Below are 18,034 nucleotides of genomic sequence, written 5' to 3' on the forward strand. Positions count from 1 at the left end.
TTTATATTTTCCAGTTTGTTTCTTTCGTTCCGTTTTCGTTCCTTTTTCGTACTCTCATTCCATTGTTCTATGTTTTTAAGCAGGGAAAAATAAACTTCTTGTGAAAATGGGCCACGGACGTAAACCATTTGCATTAAAACCACATTTTTTTTTACCATAGATCTAATAGAAAGTAAACTTTTGACTGGACTCTGAAGCAGCTTAAAAAAAAATTCCAAAATACTTTATGAGAAATAAACATTATGCGTATATACACCCTTCATTAGGCACCTCCGGAGTTTCACATTCGCAAATAGACACAAATACGCAAACAGAACATTCTATACAGAAGATAAATATATCTCAATTATTATTTATATGGTGATGAGAAGCAGCCTCCAAGTCATATCATTTGCTACTTGTGTCCCTTTAGTTTGAATGTCCATACACTCAAAAGGACCTTTCTCAGTTATCAGACAGGCTGCCATCAAACGAAGAAAAAGAAGAAAAACTAACTAGGCTGATCGTAATTATTCCTGTACACGTGCGTGCATGGTTTTAACTGATGTAAGCAATGAGTCAAAAATGAGGGGATGATCTGGCGAATAGAGATCCTAATTTCTCGAGTAAAAGAAATGATTCACACTTACGATTTTTGCAATGTTTTTCTACTGACTATTTACGCTAGATCAATTTTTTTCAATCCACATTCCTTCCAAAGTCCGCAGTTCCAAATCCGTTTCACATTCCGCAAATAGACATAAATACACAAAAAGACCATTCTATATACACAGAAGATAAACATATCTCATTCTTATTTATATGGTGATGAAAAGCAGCCTCGAAGTGATATCATTTGCTACTTGTGTCCCTTTAGTTTAAATGTCCATACACTCAAAAAGACCTTTCTCAGTTATCTCTTATTCTCAATATCTATAAGCAGAGTTACAACCAGAATTTGAAATAATTTAATTAACCGAATTTAATGAGCACAACATTTAGGTATTTCCCTTTGTCTTTGACTGCAAATAATCCTGATAAACTTTCGCTTGGCTTTCATATTTCTTTAATAGTTTCTTCTTTAGTCCTTTGGAGATCTCTTTCCCTTCAGCGTCATGAGTCGGAAGTCCCTGAAAATAGTTTTATTTGTTAATATATGGCTATACTAAATCTCAAGCCACACTTGCCTAGTTAAACTTCCTAACAATTCACAATTGGGTGGCTCAAACCTAACAGATGACTAGAAAGAAGTCACAAATGATCGGGATTTCGCTATTTACTTTTGAGTGGTATCACTCGAGGATACCAAGTGCTACAATTTAGCAACTTAGTGCCGCATTAAAATTCAAGTTCAAAGTGCCTTTTAATACCAATATACTTCCATTTATAAACAAAAATATTCCAAAGGTCTCAATGGCGCGTTATTTGGGAAAAAACAAAATATAAATAAATATGAAGTATATTCACTAGATTCCACTAACCAATCCCCATCCGAGTACAACCGGTCTCCGCACCACCTACCTTAAAAAAAATTCTTTAACTGTATTACCAGCTATAGATCACCACCAAAAAAGGAAACTTTCAGTAATTAAAAAACCCACTTTGTTAGAGTACAAGAATTAAATTTGCGGAAGAATGGCAGTATAAACTTCCATTTTCTGACATTTTTGGCTAAATAAGACCATGATGAAAAAACAGATGTATGTATGCATTGGATTACCAACACTTCTTGACCACTAAAGTCCTAGTGTCGGCCCAACAGCGTGGTGCTACAGCTGAGTTCGAACTCTGGGAAGCATCATTACGAAGCTGATATCAAGCCCGCTGCGCCACCACAGGACAAAAAAAAACTGTTTTTGTCCCAACGGATATATTTCAAATCCTTTCCGACTAAGTCCCGGAATTCCTTTTCAGTTAAAACTTATAATATTTCACATACAACGCGTTGATTTTCTAGTCTCTGGCAAACTACCGGTCACCTACTGTACACCCTGGAGTGTCACTTTTTCAGCCACACATGGCACCCTTCCGTCATACCATGCCACGTATGACAAACTTTGTGCCACGCGGGGTGTGTTTCTTTTGACATATTTTAGTTTTTATTTAGAGCGATCAACCTATCGACTGTAGGAAGACGATTTTGTATTGACAAAGAAATGGTTATATTGGGTGATCAATTCTCAGTTTTATAATGGTTGGGTTAGGCCAGGTATTTAATATAATGCGTTCTGTAAGGCCCGCTTTACATGATTTTATGTTGTAGTTTCCGTAATTTTGTTATTAAAGTATTATATTTTCAATAATTTTTTGTATATTTCATTAGGATTAACCTAACTTCACTTGTGTGTACTGGCTAATACGGAAATACCCAACTTTTCCAAAAAAAGCGGGCAGCCTCTCTTATGTAAGCATGGCCGCCCATAAGGAGGGGGAAGCAGGAGGACACCCATGCCATTTATATTTTACGTTTTTAAAGGGGAAATCGTGTGTTTGTACAATAAGGTGCTCTCTAATGAGAATAATAAAATTTATACGGATATTCAAGGATGTAGTGTTTTTCATAGCCCCTTCCTCCTAAAACTCAGCTTATGAGCGCTCATGTATGTTCGTCTTATTCAACTTACGTTCGTCTTAATTTTTGATGTTGCTCCTTATTTTTGTTTAAAAAAAAAACAGTTTTTAATTAATTTCTCGTCATTTTCAAATAAGGCAGAACAATATTGCGCCCCTTTTAGCCCCCCACCCCTCCACGGGAGTCCTCCTTAGGAGATAAAACCCATTTGACAAAATTCCTAATTGGAAAGTTCCTCCTGCTTAAAATACCTTTGGATAATGCCATCCTCGCTGAAAAATCCCCCAGAAAACGTCCTGCGGACAATTATGCTTGAAAATTGTCCATAGTTTCATTTGAGAGAAATCTTGTTTGGATTTAATTTCTTATCATTTTTCAAATCATGCAAAATCCACCTCTGTAGAAGGTTTATTGTAGCCGACTTACGCGTTATCCCGACCCCACTAAAGAAGTTTGATGCGTTTGAAACCGGTTTCTCTGTGTTTTTCTGAGAGAATTACCTTAGCCTGAGTAAGATAAACTACTATATGGGTATATTTTAAATATTTAATATATAGAGTTGGTTAGGCTAGGTTATGATAGATGTTTAATATAATGCGTTCTGAGTGGCCTCCTTTTCATAATTCTCTGTTGTAGTTCCCATAATTTTGTTACTAAATAATTATTTTTTCATTATATTTTGATATGTTTTATTACTATTAACCTTACTTCAGTTCTTCAGTGTGGTCGCAATAACACATAAGTATCGATTTTATGTATTTGATTGAGGATTTCATGGAGAAGGGAGGGGAGGGTTCAGGGCTCTAAGCCTGCTTGTTTAAATTTCCTAGGTGAACAGTTAGAGGTACTTACGTATTACAGCAAACACACTCAGGTTCCTGATCTAAATTTGGGCTATATCTTTGCACATTAGGGGGGGGGGAGGGATTTTCAAAATTTTCAAAATGGCACAAAACAGATTGTTATTCGAAAAAAATAAGATCATATACACGGAAAACTAAAACTAAGATCAAATTGGCGCAAATCGAGAACAAATTTTTGTTAAAAAATAACTGGTCAGATCAAGATAATTTGGTCAGATCATCAACGATTTTTGCTCAGCGTTATAACAAACTCTTCTGTTTTGGAAATTTAAGAGTTTAAATAAAAAAAGAAACAATTTTTTTAAGTTTACAGGTAAAGTTTAAAAAGACTTTTAAGCAGGATTTAAAGTTTTAAAGCTTAACTGTAAAAAATCAACAAATTAACTTAAGCTAATTAACTACTTGAAGTAAAAGTAGAGGTCTAAGTTTTAAGTAGAGTTTTTAAGTTTTTAAGTAAAGAATAAAGCATATAAAAAGCTTAAAATATTAGTGAATATTAGATATTAACATGAGTAAATAATATAATTATATATAATTAATATAATATAATTAAATATTAACAAAATGAATATTAATATTAAATTTGATATAAAGTGAATATTAGATTCTACGAGGGTTATTTGATAGTTTTCCTCCGTCCAAAACACAGAAACAGAAATTGCAAACTTAACTGGAACCATAAAAAAAATTATTGGTAGCAAAGATAGCAAAGATAGGGTTCCACTTGTGGAACCCTAGGAAAATGCTCCTTTCTCAATGTCTGTATTTCTCGATATCGATTCTCCTCCTTTCTGTAAAATTTCCCATTCGTTACTTTAGGACAATATTTGAACACAGGGACTAGGAGAGGGTCTAACATCTTAAGCATTCTTTCATTTTATTACAATTTTGATTGAAAACTGGTTTTGTTAAAAAGGAGCTTGCCCGTTAAAACAGAGTTTTGAACTCTTAAACAAAAACAAAATGGGTCAAAGAAACGAAAATTTGACAAAAAACTTCAATTAGTTCTCTGTGACACAGACTTTCGCCCCCCCCCCTTCAGCTCATAAATCTTAGGCTTTAGCTCATGGTCAAACAAAACCACCCCTTTGGCCCCATGCAAGAATAACACGCGGCTTTCCAAAATATAATGTCTTATCAATAAACCGTCATAAAAACCGTCAAGGGTAGACACTTATCACCTCCACTCAATAAAAAAAAATTGGCAGCATAGAAAAAAACTGGCGAAAAACAATATCATTATAGCCTATTATACTTCATATATATTTTACTCCAATTATATGCTGAAGATATATACCCAAAATTTTAACATAATTCAATTATAGTTCAACATCAAAACTTCCACAACGATTATTTTTTCAAGATTCTGTTAATGATTTCCAACAAATAATTGTGTTACTTAACACAGTTGAAAAACTTGTTTAAACCATTATCAAAACAAAGAGTTATATGGTTAGGTTAGGCAAAAGACTCATCTAATTTAATGTACCCCATATTGCGGGGGAGGGGGTGGAGAGAAACGTCTAGTCTTATAAAGCTTAACTAAGAAATTCCTATCATGCATATTTTAAAGAACTACCTGGTCGTCAAACTGCGAATATTTATCTGTCTCATTTCTAAAAAGGTCACCGGGAGGGATAGCTTGAAGAGCAGCTTTTTCCGCTTCCTTCGCAGCAGCTTCAGCCTTCTTTCTCTCCTTCTCTTTTTGTTTCTTTTCTTCTTCTGTCCTTTTAACATCTCTCTCTTTAATGAGAGTTTCAGGCGATTCAATCTTTATTATAAATTTACCTAAAATCCAATAATCTAAATTGAGTGGATTCCAGAGAAAGATGGATTAGAGAAATTCTCATGGGTTGGCAGTAAAATTTTGGAAGCATTAATAGATATTTTGTTCCAAGTACCCACAAAGAGATGGAAATTACGGAATTTTGACAAAAAAAGTGCAAAAAATTATTAAGCCTGATTTTTCTCTAACGAGCCAAATCAGATTGGAAGTTACGACTAATTAGTCAAACTCCCCTTCAAATTTTAGAAAGTTTCTTCAAGACAGTACAATATCCGTAATTGGCTGCATACAGAAAACTTCATCAACTTTATGAGCGACATTATTTAGCTAAGTCAGCACCATGTGAGTAGCCCATAATCAGTAAACAAAGAATAGATACAAACTAATAAATCGGCAATTTTCGATATAATATGATTTTCCCTAGCCCAGGTTTACATGATCTGTCGAAAAAGAATGTGTAAAGAGTATCAGAAGGCAAACATGTAAAAAAAACTAAAGAAGGGATAAGATAATTATCATTAGAGAAAATCCATGCTGATTTCGATAGAAAATCGATCAAAGCAAAAAATGGAATTTACTATAAAAAAATATATGTCGCCGGCGGAGCGACCTATATTATAGGCGAGTATCCTGCCACTGGACTATGCACTTAACTCTTCATTACACCACTATTACATTTTCTAGTTAGTGAAAAGAAGTCACAAAAAATACCTGGAAAAGAGTCGAATATAGACAAACAAAAACTTTAGAGTAAATTCTAGCATTAGAAAGACCTTTTTGAAAGACCTAGCATTACTAGACCTTTTTGAGAGTCGGGCCGGGTTTTTGACATTCTAATAATAACGTTTGTGGACAAATACCATCGTTGAAATTGGATCCCACGACCTATATCATCAACACAATCTGTAATCAAAGTAACTTTTTCTAAAACACTATTGACTAGTTGAAGTTTTTTAAGGCGAATCAATAATATAATTTTCCTGTTTTTTGTTGTTGTTTTTTTCAGATTTCCACAAGTCCAGAGGTCTCTATACTAACAAAATTGCCACAAAACGTTTACTTTATCTTTTTTTAATACTTTTTCTGGATAACTATTGACTTGTTAAAGCTTTTCGATGCAAACTTTTATAGATTCATGCGTTTATCCATATTTCAAGAACTTCAGAAATCTCTAGATTAAAGAAATTGCCACAAAATGTTTGCTTTGTCGAGTCATTAAGGCATTTTATTCTTTGAATTCTGGTAACCTAAAAACCATACAAGCTAAATACAGGTCGATTAACACAACCAATTAAACAGAAAACAAAGCCGGTACTATGACCGGATAAGGCTTAACTAAAGCGGAGGGGGAGTGGAGATAACATCCCCTACGGAAAAAGGCGCTTATATTATGTTGTTCTTATTTAATAATTTCCATATTTAATTTTAATGCTTGCCAGTAGAGATGAAAATATAATGCAAAATACAAATAAAAATAAAATATATCTGCAGTTATTTCAAGTATATACACTATACAGTGAGCAATAATAATAAACATAATAAAAAAATTAATACCTTTGAATCTAATCAGGTACGTACGCAGGAATTTTTTTGGGGGGAGGGGGCGCAAAACCTTCGAAACAGCAGATATAAAGTAGCACTTTTTATTTAATCATGCAAAAAGCACATATATCGGAAAATACAGATTAACTTTAATATGTAGTATTGTAGCGGATGGGGGGAAGAAGACTGAAGCCTCAAAAGTACGTTTCAGGCTCAGGTTATGTTCATAGCGATTTAGAATCAGTGATTAATCTATTATATCCCACTGAAAGGGAAATTTTGGGGTCAGCAGTGTAATATGGGTGCTGTGGGGGTAGTTTTTCAATTGTAAAAAGTTAGATTTTAATGAAAAATGATAATTTCTAAAATTTATCCATTAAAATCCGTACTTTATCCTGAAAAGGGGAATAAACGCCCTAATATCAAGGATAATTCTTTTTTGCTGTGGAAAGCAAACTCTCTTTACGAAAAAATAACAGTACAATTGCTAATTACTTCAAAGAGGGTGAAAAGTTAGCCAGAAAATGGGTTAATAATTGGGCAGTGACTTGACCGGTTTATTGCATGCTGTAAAATCCCCCCAAAGAAAGCTTCACACATGTATCTATATTGTTAATAAATGTCCTACTTTTGCCAGAAATCCCAATAAACCATGCGGAAATTAAACATTTCACAAAATTTTGGGTGGGAGGGCCGGGCCCGAAGCCCCCTCTCCCCCTGTGTACGTGCCAGGATCTAATATTTCCATCGCAGTAATCCCTGTAGAAATGCTTTAGACTATATTCTTGAATAAAAAAGAAAGCATTGATACGAGGTTTTTGTTGCATAGCGAAGATATGTCAAATTATAGTTAAAACTTCCACTTATTAGTCACATGTATGCCTAAAACAAAAGTAGCATAAAAAGAAACTACCCCAAAATTGAAAACTCACCACTTTCTTTATCTTCCAGTCTAACTCCAAGTTCTGGTAAGATTTCATCACGGACTTTATCACAAACGTTGAGGAGATCATGATTACGAATTTCCTTGGCCGATTTCCTAACTTCTTCCCGAAATTGAGCGAAAGCTTTCAAGTAAGGGTAGAGCTGCTCTTCACTCTAAGACAATAAAAAACAATCACTTTTTGAACAAACAGCGTAAAGTAACAACATACTAAAACTAAATTTTCTATTGTGTCAATCTATAATTGCTTCCCGAATCCTTGTTCTCTAATTTATTCTCCGCCAGGCATATTATTTTATGCTGTCTTTATACCTTAGTTGTTAAAAAATTAACCGAACCTCTGAAAAAAAATCAAATTCTAACAGGGGGGGGGATCTTACTATAAACAATTAAAGATAAAATCGAGAGAAAGAGGGAATACGGTCTTTTGAAACCATTGATTCTACTCAACTTTGTTCCAGTCTAGAACCAGAAGGCAAGGGTGTATCCAAGATTTTATCGGGTTGAGGGATGTTTTTTGGGGAGGGGGGATGAGATTACAAAAAAACCTAAGTTAAGAATCAAAATTTGTTTTTATGCATTTTTGTGACGTGTTTTTGGAGGGGGGGCTTCAAACCCGGTAAGACCCCCCCCCCTTGGATACTGTCTTACCGAAGGTTTTACTTACCTTGGAAAAGGGTTTCTATGGATAACACTTGGCAAAAGAGATACTTGTTGGGTACATGTATTCTCAATCTGTCAGAACGAAACCAGATTGGAAAAGGTTTTTTTATAATTATTGTATTTCGTGTTAACTTTACTTCAAACTGTTTGGAGCATAACAGCGCCTTCTCGAGGAAGAAATACTGAAAAATTCAGAATAGAGCAAGCACTGCCTAAAACAAATATCACAGACAGAAAGCAGTGAAATTCGCTGAAACACAGAAATACTCAAAAATTCGATGATTGTGGATGCACTGCACAGAACAACCTCCATAAACAAAAGAAATATAGAGTAAAGGGAATTAAAACGCTTTCAGTAACACACAATCACATGCCATCTTCAGGGTATCCCCAGTATCTCCGAATGTTAAAGTTATTTCAAATCTCATTTTATCCTAAAGTCGTCTGTCCAGCTTTATTGTAACCCACTTAGAAGATCATTATAAAAATTTATTCTAAGGGAGGTTTTCATCCACCGGGAGGCTATGCTCAAGCTTACTGAAGGGAGAAGTCCTAGGAGAAGGAGAAGCTTACTGAAAGGAGAAGTTTCCAACTGAAAGGAGAGTCCAGCCACTTCATTCTCAAAGAGTGACATTAAGCGCTTCATCACCAAGATCACCAACCATCACCAAGATTTGCAAAATTATTTAGCGCTTCATCAACAAGTTTTTGTAGAATTATCCTTGAGCAATTTCTAGGAAAAATCTCTTCGTTCTTTTAAAATCGTGAATAAGACAACTCCCTCAAATCACTAACTGCCATGTGGAGCAGACTTTGAGAAATGGTCATACCATTAGAGACACCAGAAACCTTCTTTAGAAAGAGTTTCAACCATTTCCCCCAGTCTCCTCTGTTGCTAACAGAGGAAAAGTTTTTGGAAGTAAGTACTTACATCAATCAGAGGTTTTCCTTTCAAAAAGATTTAACAAAAATACTGGAGTAATACAGGTGTGATAGGTTAGACTACAAGCGGCCAAGCCTATTTAGGCTTCGGTTTCACTGGTTCGCCTGTGAGTCCATGCAAATACAGTCTCAGATTTTGCATACAAGTCCAGTCGATATTGTGCATTACGCGTCAGCTCAAAATCAATCCAATCTTTCATCCCTTTGTTTTATGACTATCTACCTTAGTTCTGCCCTAGGAACGAAGTATGGACGGATGATAGATAAGACTTATTTATCAAAAAATGAACTGACATCATTTATACACAATCCTAAAAAGGGCTTGACTTTTTCTAAAATTAGCCATGACTTGATGTCCACAAAATCAAGTAGTTGTGGGCATTAAGTCATGGCTACTTGTAGAAAAAGCCAAGACAGATACAGCTCTCTCAAACTACTAACTTTCATGTGGAGTAGCCTTTGAGCAGAACCAATCTCCACAGAGCCATCCTAAACCTTCTCTATTCCAACTATTTTTTCAACGAAAAAAAAAATAATAATTGCGAGGAACTGTAATACACATAGAATACTCCTATCCTGTTAATGAGGGGCTGAGTTATTTAATTTTTGTAAGTAATATTGGTTTTCGTAAAAAAATTACTGGAAAAATACTGGAGGGGCTGCTTTGGTGCGGTAAGGTGCTTTTTTTTAGCGCTGACCTCTACATCTCCCAAGAACTTTGGGATAATCCATCAATAAGTGAAAATTTGATGTTATTCAAGTCTAGTAGACGTTGCAAGTGCCAATAATATGTATTAAAAGGCTAAATAGGCTACAATATACTAATAGGCTAATAATAGGTTAACATTAATATAGCATAATAATAGGCTGCATAATAGGCAATTAATAGGCTACAAAATACTTACTGTTGCTGAGGAGGTTTCGGTTGGAAATCCTATAGATTCATCTTTGGGTATAACTCCAAACACTTGAAACATGTGTGTGATGAAAACGGCGATGTTTTTTAAAACTTCTCTATTAGCTACTTTCTGTTTTTCTAAATAAATATAAACGTCGCTGACTAATTCCTGCATTGTGTCAATTGCACTTCGGGTGTTGATATTATCTGAAAGACAAGGTAAAAAAAAATAAACAAAATACAGTTATGCATATACATATACATATATACATATACATATATAGCAAAAAAATATATGTTGCAACATAGTCAAAGCATATAAATATTTTTCCTAACTCCATTTGGAAATAAGTTCCAAATGGAACTGGAGTTACTATTTGCGTTGCGAGAGCAACACTTTGGTTTTGTCGTTTTTTTTTGTTCCTAGCATCCCGATTTCAGCTTATTCCTAGAAAGTGGTAAGGGTGTAACCTCTGCAGTTTTTACAGAAAGTGTGGAACTTAGGTTGGATTGATGAATATGACTGCATTTTAGAAAGCTTCGTATAACTCTTGCCTGGGGCCAAAATCTATTGATTCTACACATTTCTGTTTGTTATTTCAGCTGAGTTTATCATTCGTTTTGTTGCACTTGGGATTGCGGTAGATAAATGACATCAGACGTACCTCTTAAGCTTTAAAAGCTTAAGAAATTGCTAAAGAAATTAGAGTATATCCTTCGGTCCTTTCTAACTTGGCCTACGGCAAGAAAGTCAACTTTTGAACTAAGACAGATAGATTTTTTTTGGCGACGGCAGTCGATAGCTCTTGATGAGCTAATCAAAGAATACGTCATCCATTTTATCGCAGAAAAATTCCTTCATGAGATATACCAGTTTGAAAGTTTAAAGGGGTTGACAACTTCAGTAGTAAGGCACACACTGAAACCAAAAATAGGCCAATACCAAGTGTGAGACATACATGAAATTTTAAGCAACAGACGGCTGTTAGCTCAGAATCATCTTCGGCAATAAGGGGTTCGCAGCTTTTGCTAGCTGGTGTACCTATTATTTATTTCCAGTGAATTTGATGGTAAGACCAATTGGGTTCCAGCGATCAGACATGTAGGGGACGTGTGAGTAATAATTGGCTGTTAAGCTATAATCAACTTCAGCGATGAGGGGTTTGCAACTTTTGCTAATTGCAATGAGGAGTTTTCAACTTTTATGAGTTGGTGTACCTAGTATTTATTTCTAGATCCTTACACAATAACAACTTCAGTGTTTAATCGAAGTGAGGAAACAAAACCAAAGTGCTGCTCTTGCAACACTTTAATAACGCATTATATATTAAAACACTAGTTTACGTGTTAGTTAATGTGTTAACGCACTAAGAGTCTGATTTTTTGTAACTTAATCGTTGGCGGGTAAGCAGCAAAGCAGTGAAAATTTATATGTGACGTTTGAACAAACAAAATTAATTCTAAAAAATGTATGATGTATCAGAAAATAACGCATGGACAAGATATTAAAAGTCCACGCATATTGATAATTGATAAAATTATGAAAGGTAATCGATCAAGCCATAGCAAGTCTCTTTGAAGTTTAACCTGAACAGGAACGTTTTTGCAGCAGTAGCAGTTGATCTCCCTCACCTGCTTCATGAGTCGCCGGGGATTGCTTCACTCAAACTGAGAAACTGAAACTACTGTCTGTTTAATGCAATTATTTGAAGTTATTACTTATTCCGTAAAGGAAACGCATTCGTCCTAAGATCCCAAAAACGGGGGACCCGATTGGCATTGTGATGTCCTCTGAAGGAAGTGTCGAGAAAAGCGGAATTAAATCATTGCCTTTACACTGTCTATTGCCTATCTGTCATTCTGTGATCATTGCCTATCTGTGAGTTTCTGTGAAGAAGTTGAGGTTTGTTTTTATTCTTTGTTGTTGAAGCGTTCTTGTTTTTCTTTTCTTTTTTACCACTCCCCTTTTCTTTTCTTTTTTTGTATGAGCGGGCATAAATAAATTATTATCATGATTACACAGTATACAAAAAAGAAGCTGGCATCATACAACTTAGTTACAATTACCTAAAGTGATAACCAGTTTTGTCTCCAATTAATCTATTACTAATTGATAACTTATTCTCCCTAAAATTTATTTTCTTTAGTCAAAAAATAAAATAAAAAAAAAAAATCACAAAAACTGAGTACACAATACAAAAAAACCTAAATATAAACTTCAATACACTTTTGCACTTTATGAAGGCCCATAATAAAGCCCCATATACATGGCGAAAATGCAAGTAATTTATATTGTTACGTCCGTTATGCGTGGATGTGTGTGTGTCTGTCTAAATTCCAGTATTTTAGTGGTTTAATGCCTTTTCTTTCAAGGATGATATTCAATAAAAGGCGGTGTTATCACAGGGAAATTCTAATGATTTTAGGTCACCTTTGTCGGCAATATCTTCAATCAAAGGCGGTGTCTTCACAGGGAAATCCTAATGCTGCCAAATTCCTCAAATAGTATTTCTTTTACGCTGATTCCTAGCGTTTTCCTAGAAGGCATGCTAGAAAATGTTAGGGAATGCCCTTTCCTAAACTTGAAAAAGAAAATTGATCCTTTATATCAAAATATTCACACTTTCTAATAATGTAAGTGTCATTGAAATGGGATATTTTTTTTTCTTCGGCACAAAACGGAAAAAGTTATACAAATTCTATAAATGTTGGGCAATCCTTTAAGGTATCGAATCCCCGTAAGGACAAATTTTTGTGATAATCCAAATCTTTCCTACAAGCTATATTATTTTTGATATATAAATTACCTAATGTTTACATTTTTTTTTTTATTATTCCCCGAAAGATTACAAAAAAATTCGGCTGCTAGATTATATACATTATTTTATATCAAAAATAATAAATTATTGTGATAATCCAAATCTTTCCTACAAGCTATATTATTTTTGATATATAAATTATCTAATGTTTACATTTTTTTTTTTATTATTCCCCGAAAGATTACAAAAAAATTCGGTTGCTACATTATTATACATTATTTTTTAAAGAAACATTCTCATAATCTAAATAAATTTAGTAAAAAGCATTGTTTGCGTCTAGACATCCAAATGGCCATGCATGACAGTCTCAATATTTTTGTGAACGCTACTTTAAGAACTTATAGTAAAAGCGATGACGACAGGTCTTACAATTTATTTAATGCTCCGTGAATTTTCATTTCATGCACTTATGATACTCTTAATACATTTCATGTATTTCCATGCATTAACCTATCTAAAAAAACAAATTTAATTACATGGTAGTCCGGCGAAGCACAGCAAGCAGCCCCTTTCTGCAACAAGCATTTGTTTGTCTGTGCTTAGGTTCTAAGAACAGTAACCTTGATACGTCTTATTATTAAGGCCAATAATCTAAACATTATAGTACATCCCCAGAGTAGACGTATTGTTTTTAGACAATAAAAAATAAATGTTGATTTAATTTTTAAGTGGATGCCTAAAGGAACTGGAAAACAGAGAATACTGAATAAACTTGTAATATCTATTTTTAGTTTCTTTTTTTTTACGCCTGTTTCTGGCAAATTAATGTCTTATTGTTGAAGAAAAAACAATCAAACTTTGGTTACACGTAAATAAATAGAACTTTATCTTAAAAATTTCTATGACAGCATGGTTGCCGAATTTGAATTTTATGTCAAGCAAGCACTAGTAAAAAAGGCAAATAAATGTCTTATTGTTGAAGAAACGAAAAAAAAACCCATCAAAGTTCAGTTACGCGTAAAAGAATAGAATAAAATAGAATTTTATTTTAAAAATTTCTATGACAGCATGGTTGCCGAATTTATATTTTACATCAAACAAGCACTAGTAAAAAAGTCAAAAATAAAAAGTAAATAGATCACAATAAAATTAATGAAAATATATATAAAAAATATGATGAGTAAAAACTTTGTCAAAAAGTCAGAAAAGAAAAAAACAAATAGATGACAATAAAATTAATGACTAATTTCCTGGCTAGTGAAATAAAATATTCTTACCACACAAAGCAGCATGCACTGCTTCTTTCTTCATTCTAAATGTAGCTATCAGGGTCTTATCTTCCAAAGTGAATGGTTGATAGTCAACAATGACGTCCTCTGGTTTTTGTCGTAGTATAGATTTCACTGCGAGGAAAAATCCTAAAATTGAACTTCACGTTTAAAAACTAATGTAAACTTCACGTAAAGCTCAATGAAAAATTTAATAAAAATAAACTTCACATTCATTAATCAATATTTTACTGTTCCATAAAACTTTTAAACAACACATTATTGTCCAATATATCATAGTTTACACCTGGAGCCATCTTAGGTCTATTCAAACTTGAAAACCGCGATTTTCTAAGATTTTTCCTTTGACTATTTAACAAAAAATGAAATTTATACGCCAGCATAACATTTTTGTTAGAGCTGCCACCTTGAACAATGCAATTAATTTGGCAAAACCCATTCGCTGAATTCGACAACACTTTTCATCTGTAACAATTTGAATAGTAACTTTCAGCGGATTCACAGAAAAATTCACCTTCAAACTACAGCCACATCTTCTAAAGCTATTTGATGCCATATACGTTTAGCATATTTTTCATCCATGTTCTTTTTCTTTTCTTTATTTTTTTTGGCACCCACTAGTAGCAAAACTACAACTGCAAATGAAGTTCTTTTTCATTAAATCGATTTCCTGATTTTTTCATAATTTAATCAAGCAATCAGATCAATTTAGCCAGCTAACTATATATTTTAAGAAGGGCTTTGGTCTAGTAAAGCATATATTAACTAAAAATCTTCTTGTAGTTTCCTTTAAATCCTAATTAGATTTCTGCTATTCTAAGTTTATTCAAACTGATTTCTAATAATAGAGGTTAAGAAAGTTTTCTCAGATCAATAGCTAGTTTTTGAGGAGTTCCTCAAGGGACTGTTTTAAACCCAATTTTTTCTAGTCACGACCAATAATATTGGCACTGATACAGAAAGCAGATGGAAGGATGTCGATGACTTAAGGTTAGAGGAAATATGCGCTAAAAGTTACCCCATCAGAGCTGCAGCAACCGCTAAAAAAGTAAGACAGGAGTCAGCGCATTCACTAATGACTGTGAAAAGACTTAATTGTAAAATTTTATCTTTTAAGAATTTTACTACTAATTTTGATCCTTCACCCCTGTCACTGAACAACTAATAGTAAACAAACCAACTACTAGGAATAACGGTCAGTTCTTATTTCAAGAGGCAGGTGCTCACTGCAGAGTTGGTGAAGATAGGCAACGCTAGCTTACAAATATTAAAATTTTGAAAGAACTTAGTGTGTTCCATCATTCCATCTTTTAAGAACCTACAGTACCTTTATTAGACCACTTTTATAAAATGCTGCCCCGGCACGGCATTTTGGCTTAACTTTGAAACAATCAGGCCGTATGGAAGAAAATCTGAAGGGTGCTCTTGTTACTATTTCCCGCGGCTCATATTCTGAATTATTAGTTAAAACTCATTTAGTTTCGCTGGAGTAAAAAAGGCTAAAGCCGCTTTTTATTCTTTTTTGAAAAATTGATTGAGTACCTGTAAACACCGTGAAATTCTTCCCTCAAATTAGATCCCCAAACAATATCCAAGGATTGTCACGGGGCCAGTCCCGAAGCTGAAAGAAATAAACGCGAAAAATGTGCGCTATGAAAGAATGTTTGTCCCAAGTAAAATGTAAACCTTTGATAAACTATATATTTAACTTTTTTTTTCTTTTTTTTACTTATACATTATATTGACTGATAATAAGTATTTATGACGCAAACCGTAATTTGTCAGTAGCCAATGAGTGATTTTCCTAGAATAAAATGATCTGATTCACTGATTGAGATATATATGGTGACGTAAGTTTCCACCAAAACAAAGCCATCAGATTTTGTTTCCCCTGTCTTTGGTACTTGATAAAATGAAAGAGGAAAAAAGGAACTTGCCACAGTACCAAGTTTCAATGCCCAGCAAAGAATTCCCCAAATAATTTTAGCACACTACCCTAGGCTATTACTAAAATAAATCGAGCATATTGATATCCAGGGTGCGCATAGTTTACATTAGGGCACACTAGGTAAAATAGTACCAGGGTAAACGGGTAACCAAAGAGTATGTGTAACTTACAACACTGAAAATTGGCTCTAGTGTCGACAAAATCACTACCCCCATCAAGCGTTTGACGTTTCTTGACATTTTTTCATCAATCCATCAGGTTTGTTTTCCCCTGATCTTGGTACTTTAAGAAATGAAAGAGGAAATAAGGAACTTTACACAGTAGAAAGTTCTGATCATAACAAGTAATTGCTGGCTAAACCGGACAGGTGAGGAATGATCCCTTAATAAAATAATGAGAGTTTGAAATAAACACGCGATACGTAAGCTAGATCAATCTACAATGAAATGATTACTGTAGAAGGTCATTCGGAAGCTGAAATAAATAGGACAAATGACACTCAGTGTACGCCTGACTCATAGTTATTCTATGTTTAGTACTTTTTCCCCAAAAACACCTCTACATTGACAATGCAAGAAAAATTAGCATCTATTTCTAACAGTAGCCATAGTTTGAGAATACTATTTGTTTAAATTTAGTTTCAGGTAACTTAATATTTTAACCAAATTTCTGTTCCAAGGTATGGTGCCTTACATTTGCAACTTAGCAACATATTTTAGCAAATAAAAGTAACACTATGCCTCGAGGCGGCCAAATTTTTTTTTGTTTTCTTTTAAACCTCGCATAAAAACAATCGAATCAAAAGTAAAAAAAGTGTCTAAGAATACTATTCTAACTCTATACAAATCTAACCCTTCGCTATAGCAAAAATTACAATATGTTCTGTTAATTTTCGCCTTCTTTTGTGAGAAAACCAGCAAAACGTTTGGTGACAGTGAGGGTCATACCGTAGATAAAAAAGAAATATAAACCAACAAAAAAAATAAATAAATAAATAAAAACGAAAAAATAGAAACTGTCAGAATTCAACGTCAGTCTGTAGTCAAGATAAGTTTTTTAAAAATGAATTTTATTAATTGAAGAATGGAAAGAAAATACACTAACTAACAAGAATCTGACAAAAGGATTTTATCAGGATCTGTTACAAAAGGATTTTTTTTCAGAAAGGGGAGGGGGTACAAAAATTATTTTAAAAATGCATCAAAATTTGTTTATATTCATCTTTGTACGTTTCTACGAATCGGAAAAAAAAATTCGGGCGGGGGAGAGGGTGAAATCCCCTAACTCCCCTTCTCCCAGGATAAAAATAAAATAGCTACCCTGCATGTACTAGTATTTCCTTGAATGAATATATTCCATTTTTTTATATATATTTTTTTTCAGCAGAGCCTTTTTTAGTTTCATTCACTTTTCAGCTGTTGTATCATATTTAGGTTTAATATAAATGAACTGAATAATAAACAAAAATTTTCGAAATTTAATTTTTTTTAAAGAAAAACACTTCAACTTGGTTTTCAGTTTTTCCTATATTTTGTAAATGAAAGTGGAAAACCCATCTTAAGGAGTGGAGTCTTTCAAATGAGCCCTGATTGACAGATAATGTTCCCTACTCAATTCTTTCTTCTTAATTTTAATTAAGTTTAATTAATTAATTTTAATTAAGTCGTGTTTCCAAACAACCTAGCGCCTAAGTAAACATTAAAGACAAAATTGAACGATAAGCGATATTAAAGATAAGTCATAATAGGTACCCCTCAGTAAATCATTATGTGGGATATCACAACTAATGGGGGAGGGGCTGATTTCAATTTTCACACAGTTTGTTCAGAAGCATACCCGGTACTTGTATT

General features: G+C 33.8%; 2 protein-coding genes across 2 annotated transcripts in view; one reads left to right on the forward strand and one right to left on the reverse strand.

Moving 5' to 3' along the window:
* LOC136036073 (cysteine--tRNA ligase, cytoplasmic-like) overlaps positions 1-18,034 on the forward strand; it is a gene marked incomplete in the record, with an annotated part of 157,894 nt that overhangs the window by 67,675 nt on the left and 72,185 nt on the right.
* The window catches only part of LOC136036532 (cysteine--tRNA ligase, cytoplasmic-like), a 48,517-nt gene continuing 31,414 nt past the window's right edge, over positions 932-18,034 (reverse strand). Inside the window, exons 7-11 of the mRNA XM_065718836.1 lie at positions 14,225-14,365; positions 10,196-10,395; positions 7,675-7,840; positions 4,994-5,202; positions 932-1,109 (exon numbers count right to left, since the gene is read on the reverse strand). Of these exons, the coding sequence (XP_065574908.1) occupies positions 978-1,109; positions 4,994-5,202; positions 7,675-7,840; positions 10,196-10,395; positions 14,225-14,365 (848 nt within the window). The 3' untranslated portion in view covers positions 932-977. The remainder of the gene's footprint in view (positions 1,110-4,993; positions 5,203-7,674; positions 7,841-10,195; positions 10,396-14,224; positions 14,366-18,034) is intronic.

Source organism: Artemia franciscana, chromosome 15 (genome assembly GCF_032884065.1).
Source record: "Artemia franciscana chromosome 15, ASM3288406v1, whole genome shotgun sequence".
Classification (NCBI taxonomy): Eukaryota; Metazoa; Arthropoda; class Branchiopoda; order Anostraca; family Artemiidae; genus Artemia; species Artemia franciscana.